Source organism: Mytilus galloprovincialis, chromosome 8 (genome assembly GCF_965363235.1).
Source record: "Mytilus galloprovincialis chromosome 8, xbMytGall1.hap1.1, whole genome shotgun sequence".
NCBI lineage: Eukaryota > Metazoa > Mollusca > Bivalvia > Mytilida > Mytilidae > Mytilus > Mytilus galloprovincialis.
Window position 1 is genome coordinate 25586557 of NC_134845.1, and position 13545 is coordinate 25600101.

Here is a 13545-nt window from a genome sequence, read left to right on the forward strand (position 1 = left end):
TTATACTCTCTAAACAATAATACACTGAAACCCGTATCATGTCTTTTATTGGGATTACGGGTATATGCCATCCAATCATAACAAGTATTAGTTTTAACACAAACACGTATATAGCAAACATACATTTGACCGTTACTACAGCTTGTGAACAATAACAATAAGCACAATTGAATTTTGATACTGAAGTTGGTACTGATTTACAAAAATATATAGCAGTGATGCGGATAGATATTATCATAATACTAAATAGGTCTAATTGGGGATATCTGATCCTAGATAGCGCTTATTGTTGTGTCAGATTCCCGTATTCCAATAACGCTTAAAATTACAATTGTCCCGCCCGACTTCATTTCCTGTTTCATTCTTAATAATTTGACTTTCACATGTCACGAATACAAAAACACTCGCATCAGCCCCCATCACGGTTAGACCCAAATGAGACCCATACTGAAGCACTCGCGGTAATCCTAAATAATAAAGGTTTTTTATTAAATTTTAAGGTGGTACTGTGGATATAACAGTAATGGAGACAGCTACAGAACAGCGGTTTAAGCAGATAAGTTTAGCATCCGGGGGACCCTGTGGTGGCAAGTATGTCAATGACAATATCCTCAAGTACCTTGCTTCACTTGTAGGGGAAGATGTCATGGAAACATATCGTGTAAAGAACATGAACGATTACCACGTGTTATCCAATGAAATAGAATTTAAAAAAAGAAGTTGGAAAAGAGGAAGTAAGCTTCAATTGGACTTGCCCGTCTCATTGGTGGATCATTTCGAAGATACAGCCGATTTAACTTTCTCAGATCATCTGAAAACTGCATCTCAAAAGAAAGTTAACTTGAGAGGAAAACATAAATTGAGGATTCCAGAGGACATTGCTGAGCAGTTTACACTATCAGTAGTTTCTGATATCATTTCATATGTACGCGACACTCTTGGAAATGTAAAAGATATTTCGTATATGGTAATAGTTGGAGGCTTTGCCGATAATAGTTTGTTGAAACAAGAGTTTAAAAGTGCATTTCCAAAGAACAATATAATCATTCCAGACGAAGCTGGTCTTGCTGTTTTGAAAGGAGCGGTTTTATTCGGGCGAGATCCTTCATGTGTTATTACGAGGAAATGCGATAGAACATACGGAACATTAGTGTATAGAACATTTTTGAAAGACGATTTACGCGAAAAAAGGGTGAAAGAGAAAGACGGTGACTATTGCAAAGACGCTTTCAATAAACTTGTTGGAATTGGAGAAAGCATTTCAGTTAACGAAAAAAGATCAACAGAAATGCAGCCAATACGTGACGGCATGTCTAAGATGTCGATAAAGCTATACGGATCAACCGAACCTAATCCCCGATATGTTACAGACAGGTCATGTACCTATTTAGGTAAAATAGTGGTGGACATCCCACATCAATGGAGGAACCGCGATGAAAATGTTATTGTGTCTATGACTTTTGGTCAAACAGAAGTCGTTGTTGAAGGAAAGTCAGAGCATGGTGAACATGTTGTTACTACAAAACTTGATTTCCTTGTTTGACTTTATGGACATGATATACATTTACGTTTGATGTTTATATTGTCGTCCCACCTGATCTGATCTCACTCAAAAAAAATATTCATAAACTTTTTCTACACTATATTTTTGAAAAAAACTACTTCTAATTTGAAAGATACATTTTTCGTTATACTGTGTGCTTTTCACTTCTCCTTCGTTCTAATGTCTTTTGAAATATCATATTATTTGTTTTTAGGTCTGAGCCAAACTAAACTTGACCACAAAAAAATTATATCATTTTCATTTAAAGAATACATCTGATGTTTATGGAATTTTTTTTATAATTCTTCCTTTACTAAACTAAAATCTGATACATTCATGAACCTTGTCTAAAATAGTACTTAATGATGAATTTCAATGTTTCATTGCTAATAGTGTTGTTTAACAATAGGGATTTTATGGTCATGTTTAAGAACTTTGTTAAAATAACTAATTTTTTCAAACTAACTGCAAAAACATTTTAGATCTATTAATTTTTAGATTTAATACTAACCATTACAACAAAACGTCTAACTGCAGAGCCTTGGTTAAATAAACGATATATCTGATGATAATATGAAATGGACCTAGAAGCTTTCAAATATGACCTCTGCTGGCATTAAGAATGACATCCGATCAGTTAATAAAATATCCGGAAATTGCAAACGACATTTTTCTATAAACAAATTATTTTAAACCACTGTGTAAATACAGATTTTTCCCTATCTGTCAGGTCTGGTATTCATATATTGTTATTGGGTATTAGCGAAATTGTGCAATACATGTAATATTTGTGTACCAAAAGTACAATCTTTATAGATAAAAATCGTGAATTTAAGCCTTTCTTAAATATTTCAATCATTCTTGTTTAATATATAGAAATGTTTTGTACAGTTTATTTTGTGATGCAATTATTTACTAGCTATAGAATTTTATAATAATGTAACATATACATTGTTCATAGATGGAATAATTTCTTATGACCAGAATTATATGTCAATGTGATAATTTTATGTGAAAATATATATCTTTTTTTTATTGATAAACCAGTTCCTGGGTACATCGTTCGTTTTGTTAAATGTGTTCTATACTTGTGCTGCATAATTTCAAATACATCACGTATAGAGACAAACTATTTTGAATTCAATAGCAATCGTTGTTGGTGTGATCGTACTTTTCATTTGAAGAGCATACACTTTGACTGTCTATTTGGGAGAAACAAACTTGTTATCTAGATGACCAATTACCTGTGCTAAGAATAGGACTTTATAAAATTGCAAGATCGCTACATTCGGGAAATGCAAGATTCAAGATTGTACAAATAGAAGCCTTCTGTGTGATAGCTCAACTTAGTTTGGAGCTTACATCTTTTAAGCGGCACATTTTATCTTTTTTTTTTGTGTGTGGCTTTTCACTCTAATGTAAGTGTGCTGTTTGGAAAGCATCTGTTGGCTATGCAAACTTGTTAACACTTCTTTGGAATCTATGAGGTAATGTCTTTGAATCAAAACTACTTGTATTTAGCATGACCCTTGAACAAATTATTTTTTATTAATAACACAACAGAAATTGGAATAAATTGGTAATCAAACTAGACACACAACATAGTTGTGGTCGAGCTTTGTTTTTATAAAATCTGTCACTTGTCTTTTTCTAAATATTAAAATTGAGGCGAAAGATACGAAAGGGATATTCAAACTAAGTCGAAATAAACAAGTAACATCATGGATAAAAATGAAAGACCAACAACAATACACAACATAGAAAACTATTCACTGAGCTATAGGCGAACCCAATCAAAATCTTTGGATGATTTCTTTTAGATTCGAGGCTTGAATATTAAAACAACTTAAAGTAAAAAATAACAAATTTTCAATACAATGAGTAACAATGTACTGTAATGTGGTATAAGATTCAGAATCAACAAGTAGTTAACTTTAGGGGCCAGCTGATCATGAGGCCAACTTTGGGTGTGGGATTTATTTTTTCTTGCTGCGTTGAAGATCCATTGGTGGCCTTCGGCTGTCATCGGCTCTTTGGTCGGGTTGTTGTCTCTAAGACATATTCCCCATTTCTATTCTCAATTTTAATTTAAAGCTTATTCCAGTCGTAGAAACAAGACAGAAACAGGCATGCGATATTGATTTATGCCATGTGAGAAACATGTCAGTCGTAGAAAAGTCTGAATTTTCTGGCTCCTTCAACTCGATAGGGAATGTAGAAGATTTCTATCATAAAAGTCGCTATTAAGAAAATAAGTTAATGATGGTCGGAATAGATAGACAAAACACACCATAATATTTAAAAGAAAATCGAATTTTAAGACTATGTGACATTTTAATGTCATGAATGCTATGAATCATCATTTGGTTAAAAATAATAAGAAAAAAATCTGATATGAAGTTTGCTAGACCATATTTTTTTGACAAGAATAAGCTTGAGGTTATAATTTGCAACACATTTTATACTATGTTAAGTTTATCATGGGCGTATTTTTATTTGCGTGTGTGTTTTTCTTCCTTTCTGTATGGCTTTAACAAATTAACTTTACGTATAACGAATTTAACAGATGATTCCATATTTAAAATTTTTGGATACGCCTATATACTATTTCATTATAAAATGTATCGAGTTAGCTTTTACCTACAACTCATCCCGGGGTTTTACTCTAATGCATGGACTTCCAATACCAGCATCCACAATGAAAGGTTAATCTGCATTTATATGATGAAGATGAGAACAACAAAACAAAAGGTATGTCAAAAGTATATATATATATATTTTGCCAGCATTCGAAATGGGTTCAATTTTGAACTTTATAAAGCCCTATCACCGTAATGTAATTAGAATGAAAATGACATTTCCATTTTTCTGGTATTATCCGCCAACACATTATAAAAATATTCTGCATGCCCGAAATAGCTAGAAGTAAAAGTTAATTTTATAAAACAACCTACACAAAAAGGAATAATGAAATTATATAGAATTTGTCCAGGAGAATCTGTTATCCATAGAGATGTAATGAATCAGCTGGCCCCCAATCTATTTAAAATATTGATCTCTGATTACGTTATACTACTCATATGCAGTATAACATAATCAGAGATCAATATTTTAATTAGATTGGTTGGCCCCTAAACAATAATGTGTACTAGTTCATCAGCCACGTGAAACTGGATGTAATCTAAATTCCAAAACAAATATTAAATAAACCAAAACAGTAAAAAAACAACAACATACAAGACAAACAAAGGTCAGAGACTCCTGACTTTGGACAGGCGCAAAAATGCAATAAGGTTTAACATGTTAACTAAGTGATCTTTAGTGAGATATCAACCCTCCCCTATACCTCTAGCCAATGTAGAAAGTACGCACAGTAAAAATTTGTTTAAAAAAGTCTCGGAATCCGATGTCAGAATAGCGGGTAAAAAAGTAAACTATCCAAAATGAAAATGATACAAACTTAACAAAAGACTACTAGGCGTTACTTACATATAAGATACAGACCGGCTCATTTGAAAGATTATGACTTGTTATCGTCATATGAAATTCAGCAACAAAAGCTTTACAAATTTTTCGAAGAATACGGTACTAGTACCATTAAGTCATGCTAAATTACTGAAATCTTCACAATTCTATCATTTCAGTTAAATTTTAGACGGTTTTCGTTTAAATCGAAAGTGGCCGCATTCGTGTTCATCCTTAATATTGGAATGAGAGTTGTATTTTATGATAATACATAACATATATAAAGGTTTCGGATGAACACGGATGCGGCCACTTTCATTTTTGACAAAAACCATCTGAAAAGTGACATTTTTCAACAAATTTGGTAGATTTTTCATTTTGAGCATGAATCGGATCGTTTTTAATGACTTAATCATTAATAGTTATCCCATAAGGACGCGGTGTGTCAGTGTAAGATCATCCCGATGGCCGGAGGCCAGAGGGTGATCTTACACTGACACACCAAGTCTCAATGGGATAACTATTTTACATCCCAGCTGTTTTAGATTAGACGAAAAACCATTTACAATTCATAAAAACTAGTTTAGAACGCCACACAACCATTATTATATACTTTATATATTTTACTATATGATGTATACCCTTTATGACCCCCTAACACGATGAGTAGATATCAAACAATATCAACTCGCCCCACTGGCCAATCGGCCCACACTATATCGCCACTTTATGAAAAAATCGCCCCACTCTTGTAACCGACTCGCCCAACTTTTAAAAAGTGTAAAATCAAATTGAAGAATCAGTTTGACAACTCATTTATTTAACGAAAAGGGTTTAAACCCCACTGAGTAAAGGTCTGCCAATTGCCCCCAGTTATAAAAATATCTTGCTTCCTTTAAGTATGTTAAATTTCTGATAGTTCGCCGGTATCCAGTCGTCCTGGTGAAGTGGTATGTGTCGTGGCTTGATATATGCTAAAGGTCTTGAGTTCGAATCCCAGCATATACACTGGATTTTTCTACGTGAATTTTGATAGATAGTCTTCTCCGTATAATCAGAGACATATAATATTATATTATATGTCTTTGGTATAATTAATTATAAGTTTTATACTGGATTTGACATTCCCGCCAAAATGTTACAGAACAAAGCATGCATAACAAAGAAACTTAAACTGGGGTGATCTGGTAGGGGTGATCCGGCTCAGATCACCCCTGTTAGAACAAAGGCGCTGGGATGTAAGTTTTAAAAAATCTTTCACAAAAACTAACTGAATCAAATGAAATAGACACTTAAGTGTTTAAAAAGAGGTCAAAATCTTTCGTCAGATGGCCAAAATCGGTCCTTACCGGACCTACTCCTTTGTACAAAGTAACACAAATTGAAAAAGATCGATATCAATAATTACTGCCAAAGCATATGCAAATTTAAATATTAGTTCGCTTAACTACCGGATCATATGATTTACTCCGGATTGCATTTAAAATTTAAACGGAAATTCCCATTTCTATTTATAGGAACTGTGTAATCAGTTATGGTGGAAACGAAAGGCAGAAAAGGCTAGACAAATTTTCTTTGTGATTTTGTACAATGAAAGGTGAATATTTTTCAAAGCAGATACGCAACTTGAAACACAAATTCAAACCTTTTATAAAAGCTTATTAATTTGCAGCAAACTGAAAGTGAAAGTATCCCATTTACATGCAAATGCATTATCACAGGCACTTGTTTCTATCCAAGGGAAGACCCACTACCAACGTATTGATTGAAAACCCACTATCAACGTATTGATAGTGGGTCTTCTCATGGATATAAACAAGTGCCTGTGTGCAATATCAAGGTTTGCATAATCATAGTATAAACATCAAGCAAGGAGAAAACAACCCAACAAAACAAATTAACTACATGTATCGTTTCAATTTTGCTGGTTTCTTTCATTTTATTCATAATTTGAGTACTTTTGACACTATATTAGCTTAAGGTTATTGGCACTTTCTGGTCGATCATTAATTTATTCATTTTCAATGATTTTGCAGAGTCCATTGATAACATGTAATATTTGCCATAATGGTCTTTAAGTAAAAAACAACAATCAATCAATCAATCAAATTGCATGTGAGATTCCTTAAATAATTTTCATATATTAAAAAAAGTGTTATATAAATCTCCTAAATCTCTGACTTTCTTAATGAAATAAACAACACAGAGAATAACACAGAATTCATATTTACAATAAACGGTCTCTAGGATAACCATGATACTCTCGATATTAACAATCAATGGTAACTATATAAGAACTCAAATGATAAAACATAATTTATAAATATGTGATAGGTTGCTTGTTATTTTTATTTGGTACTTGGTGAAAAGAATTAACTATTCAAACATTGAATCTTTTACTTTTTTTTCCAGATGGACACTCAAGTTTCGTTCCAAAACGATATAGTCGACCCGAAGTCTAATCTACCTATGCCACATCTGTCTTTTCTCATCAACTTTTTGTTACCAAAGCGTCTGGTTGGTCGAAAAAGAACTGAGCGCCAACTTGAATATTTCAAAAATGTTGTTGATGAAGATCCCGATGTTGACAAAGAATTCTTCAAACTTATTTTGGTTGGGAGTGTAGCAGAAGGTTACAATATCCCTGATGTCATGTTAAGATCAAATCCGTTCAAGGTTGAAACTCACGCTGATGCCGACATTTTACTTGCGATACCTGCTATGTTGATTTCTGTCGACAGATCAGAAGAAATTGAAAAACTCCGTTTGGTTGTAAATGACGTTCATCCTGGATATGCCCGTATAGAAGTAACGCAGCCGAAAGAAGACGATGATTCATTCGTATTCTTGAAAAGAGAAAACAAATTTTACTTGAGTGGAACGAAAATGAGGTCAAAAATATTAGCATCACTTCCGGCAGATCTGGAGCCACATGGTCCTGCGATTTCAACCCCTGTTCCGACAGCTTCTGCATGGAAGGATATTATGAAACAAATAAAAACAGATAAAATGTCTGAACTACATTCACATGATTATGTTTATGCGTTGCCTTGCAATAAATGGCCAGATTGTGCAAAATCTTGGATTGATCGACAGGAAAGAGGGGATTGGTTGGACAATAAAACAATTAACCAAGTGGTGGAGTTGGGCGTTCATGTAGTAGCAGTTCCACATAGGAAAAGTGAACTTCCAGATTTAGAATGGAGAATATCGTTTGCTGTAACAGAAAGATATTTAGCTCAGAAGATTGTAACCGACGAACAAAGGCAGTGCTATGTTTTCCTTAAAATAATTCATTTTCAAACATTGAAAAAATTAGACCTGTTGTCGTCTTATCATTTGAAAACAGTGTTTCTGCACTCATGTGAGAAACTTCCAATAAATGCCTGGGTTGAGAACTGTGGTGGATGTCTTTTATTTATGATAGACATGCTTGTAGAATGTTTGAATAAGAAATCGATACCTAACTTCTTCATTCCAGAAAATAATCTCATTGACCATTTTACCGAGGAACAAGCAAAAGAAGTTCTTGATGTTTTGAAATCCATACGCGAGAACCCATTGCATCCTGTTTTACAGTTTACGGACAGTAAAGTGATGGGCTTACAAAGTTTGTCTACTCCATTTAGAGAGCTTGTGTCTCCAGTATTGGAAGATGCCGTAGATTTTCTCGTCCATCGCAACCTCCAACAATCTGTAACAGCCGGGTTTTTATCGGCCTTATTTAAAATGGTGTATGTTTTAGTCATTGAAAGAAAGCCAGAAGAAGCTGTTCTGTATATTATTGATGTTTATCCTATAATAAACAAATTCAGCCCTGGTGCCATCAGTGTAGCTCAAATTGTCGATTCTATTGGTATGAACTTCGTATCTGATATTCAATTGACAGTGAATCTTCTAGAAGAAGTTTTGAAATTTTCCGATGAACATCCAGATGTTTTACTGCTAAGGGGAAATTTAGCCTGCATGTTCCATGCGTTAGCATACCAGCACCAACCTGACACAGATGAACATATGTTAGCACTTGTACAAGCCGAGACGCTTTTTAATACTGTGGTGGACGTGGAAGATATATATTCTGCGACAGCTGTAGACTTCAGCTGTCTTTTAATACGACAGGGTCGGTTTGACGAGGCGGCAGAAAAACTTGACCGTTTCATCGCTGAAGAATTGAAACACCCTAGAAGTACACATTGCTTTTATAAAAAAGAAATTACCGTGCTTGACCAAACGCTTCAAAAGGAAGCAAACGTCCACGGCAAGTTGTCAGTTAATTCTCTTTCCATGGCATATTATCTTTTAGTAAAATGTATTATAAAGGATGACCTTTCTTCAGCTGACCCGGAAGTATATCATAAAATATTGCAGTACTTCAGCCGGCATTGTCATCTTATCAACGAGTCTTCATCGTTTTCACTTCTTGGTTATACAAATATTCTAGTTGAGGACTGGCAAGCGGCATGTACAGCTTTTGAGATGGCAATGGAAACGTGTGACGGGTCTGTTCGACTGGTTAAGGATAATATTGCGTTCTGTAAGACAAAACTTCACCAGAGTAAAGACAATTAAAACAAAAACATTACAACGTAAACGTTATAATTGATATATTGAATAAAAATCCTACTCAGTCTGACACTTCTTTTTGAAATATTTAATTCATGTTTACAATTAAAAAATACATTTACTTTTTACTCCATTAAAAGAGGGACGAAAGATACCAAAGGGACAGTCAAACTCATAAATCTCAAACAAACTGACAACGCCATGGCTAAAAATGAAAAAGACAAACAGAAAAACAATAGTACACATGACACAACATAGAAAACTAAAGAATAAACAACACGAACCCCACCAAAAACTAGGGATGATAGGGGTGATCTCACGTGCTCCGGAAGGGTAAGCAGATCCTGCTCCACATGTTGCACCCGTCGTGTTGCTTATGTGATTACAAATCCGGTAAATAGTCTAATTCGGTAGGTCACATTCATGAAAGGGAAGGGGATTGTAGTTACGACGTAAAGAACATATCCGATATCATTTGTGAAACGGTTATTCCATAACGGTCAACCAACTCGTGATGGCGTCCGTAAAATTTACGAAGGGATGATTTCAACTTCACCATTTGGAACTCTTGGTTTAATAGCTTCCTTGTGAGCAGTAACCCTCTATCAAGAAAATCATGATAGGAAATGCAAGCACGGGAATATCGTATCAATTGGGAGATATATACCCCGTATGCAGGTGCTGTTGGAATGTTGCTACTTAGAAATAGAAAGTTCACAATTGGAAAGCTGAAATCATCTCTTTTGTCGTAAAGTTTTGTTTTCAACCGACCCTCATTGTCAATTTCTAGATGTAAGTCAAGATATGAAGCCGACTTAACTGTATCTATAGTATCTTTTATCTCCAATTCGATGGGATAGATGCGTTCCACATAGTCACCAAATTTTGAATTGTTTAGTGAAAGAACGTCATCTATATAGCGGAAAGTAGAGTTAAAGGATATTGCGAACTTCTTATCTTTCTTCCTAAGAAGTTCCTGCATGAAGTCAGCCTCGTAATAATAAAAAAACAAGTCGGCAAGTTTGTTCCCATTGGGATGCCGACAGTCTGTTGAAAAACACGTCCTCCGAACGTTACAAATATGTTGTCAATCAAGAAATCAAGCATCTTGATAATATCGGTTTTTAGTTTGAATCAGAGTGATTCTTTACAAAGTATGATTTATCCCTCCCTAAGACAAGATACTTACAAATATCTACGTTGGCCATTCTTTTTTATGAAGCAAAGTAATACCAACTCTTTCAATTTGTCTTTTAGTTTGGAATGTGGAATACTTGTGTAAAGAGTAGAAAAGTCAAATGTTTTAATACTGTTACAAGATGAAAGAGAGTAAGATTGTATGTACTCTAAAAGATCTTTGGAATTTTTAAGTATCCACATCTGATTCACGCCACCTCTAGAATAGGCAGTTTCACAATAACTTTGAAGCCCGTCTTTGATTGCTGATAAAATAGATGTTAATAATTTAGAAAGAGGTTTCGTGGAGCACTTGGAAGACCCAGCAATATACCGTTGTTTGTAAGGACACTTATGTAGTTTAGGTATCCAATACAGTGATGGAAGATCCAGTTCTTCATCTTTGGTTGAAATACCAAAGGAACAAAGAACAGACCTATGATTGTCCAGGATTTCCTCTTTGGTAAGTGTCGTGAGGGTATATGTTGAGTTTCCAAGTGAATTGTTTATACCTACATGTAATTCGTTTATCAAGCAATTAATGTAGTGACTTTTACAGACAAAAACGATGTTATTTGGGGCTTTGTCTGCGGGGACAACAACATATTTATCATGGAGGTCGGATAAGTGTTTAGCAACATTTGGGTCTTTAAAGATTGACGTAGCATGGGCATTGATTGACCCATTCAGTTTCTTGATTCTGATTTGTATTAACGACCTCACTGCCTTAATCCATTCGGATAGAGTGTCTACGTCTTCCTTTTCACGTTTAGTCCATTGCCTGGCATAATCCTCGACTGAGTCCATCAAAATTTTAAAGTTGTATTTCCAATTGATGGATTTAGGCTCATAATTGATAGGTTATAATTGATATATTGAATAAAAATCCTACTGACACTTCTTTTTGAAATATTTAATTCATGTTTACAATTAAAAAATACATTTACTTTTTACTCCATTAAATTATTTAATGAATTTCAGAAAAAATAGCTTTATCGGTTGGGTTCGTTCATCAGTATAATTATGCATATTCAATATGAAACAAACGACTTAAAGCAATAAGTAGCCATTCTCGGTCAAATTTTTAAAAGAGAAATGAACACATGTACATGTACAAAATGTAGGTATACATGAAATTTTAAAAATTTACAATTGAGAACTGCGACAACATAAATATGATTGCAAGAACAACATTAATGGTAGAGGTATTCTTTCTAGTCTTTCCTGTAGCTCGATGAATGAGAGGAACTTTTACTTAGACAGTCATGGTCATCGTCATTGGACATCACATATTCTCCATGATGTCTCTATAAATGACCTGCCGGCACTTATACAAACACCGTAAGGTTTTCATCACAGTCTCGCAAAGCTTTATTCAATACTCTTTTCAAAACTTCATTCTCTGTACAACTGATTTTTTGTTACTTACCCTCATTCAAAACAATATAAACTTGCAGCTATCATTTCGTATATTGAAAGTCACTTAGTGTGTTGCAAATGATTACACTGACCATATATAAAACTACTTTTCGCTGCGAAAAACGGGGGTATCTAAAAATAAAATCTGAAATTCAGTGATTACGTTTATAGATTTAGAAATAAAAAAAAGATTCATAGATGAAACACAATGGAACCCCCCCAAGTTTTTACTAAGTTCTAACGAAAAATACTGACGTATTAGAATATTTAATACATTAGAAAAGATGACGTATGGACGACAAACGATGACAATAGTAACATCCGACCATGTTTACTAGATAAAACTGAGCAGTTATAACTCACTACATATTTTTTTTTATAAAGAAACGTGTCTCATTTTAACTATATATACAAATAAGTTGAAAAAGTCTGAATTATTCAGATCGTAACAAATTACAAACGCAACTAACAAACAAACAATTATACCCCAAAACAGATCTGAGAGAACTTGCGATAACTGAAAACTAGTTCAAAATCAATAACAACTAATCGTGTATCTAAGACCATATATTTTGCTTTATTCGACTGACCATTGCGGTCATGTTTGAAGGTGGCTGAGCACATCGGATATTGGAGGTCAGCTAAACCCCGCTCCGGGTGCAGAATTTTTCTCGCTGCATTGAAAACCCATTTGTGGTCTTGGTGACATATTCCACGTTCACATTCCAATTTCCTAATGATATACGATCTACCCAAGGAGATGTGCCATAATTGCCAGTGCAACAACTATTAACTAAAATTCAAATGAAACTGATGCAAGCACTTATAGGCACCCGCACGGCCTTCAACAATGAAAAAAAAAACAGTCAATTCCGTATAGGTGACTATAAAAGTAGATTTTTCTAATTATTCTATATTTATTTAGCAAAGTTAATTCGTTGATCAATCACCATCAATAATTATCATTAGCAGTGTGTGAATATCAAAAAGAAGCTTTTCTAGCTTTTTCAATTGAATTTGTATCCTTGTGCTATCTTTGAGTAACGAAAACCTCTTTGGTTGATATGCAGAAACACCAAGAAACACAATGCAAACCCCCCAAATGTTTACTAAGTTGCAGCCAAGAATGCTTACATATCAGAATATTCAATAGAAAAAATAACGTACGAACGACACACGATGACTAGTAGCAACACCAAACCATTTTAACTAGATAACAGAGCAGTTGTAACTCACTACATATTTTTATAACGAAACACGGTATGGTTGAAAAAGAAAAAAATGTCGATCAAAGACAAAATGAGAAGATACAAATAACAATGAGATAACGTCCAGTCCAGTCCATGAACACATCCTATCATCATCCTATAACTTTATAT

At 34.1% G+C, this 13545-nt stretch overlaps 1 protein-coding gene and 1 long non-coding RNA gene across 2 annotated transcripts in view; both read left to right on the forward strand.

Annotated features, from left to right (window-relative positions):
• Nucleotides 1–2602, forward strand: part of LOC143085403 (uncharacterized) — a 28198-nt gene extending 25596 nt beyond the window's left edge. The window contains exon 14 of the mRNA XM_076261734.1: nucleotides 501–2602. Coding sequence (XP_076117849.1) covers nucleotides 501–1543 — 1043 coding nt within the window. The 3' untranslated portion in view covers nucleotides 1544–2602. The remainder of the gene's footprint in view (nucleotides 1–500) is intronic.
• Nucleotides 2603–6478: 3876 nt separating this feature from the next.
• Nucleotides 6479–9633, forward strand: LOC143085408 (uncharacterized). The gene is made up of 2 exons (XR_012981326.1): nucleotides 6479–6605; nucleotides 7421–9633. It is a non-coding gene; the product is annotated as an uncharacterized LOC143085408 (long non-coding RNA).
• The last annotated feature ends 3912 nt before the right edge of the window (nucleotides 9634–13545 follow it).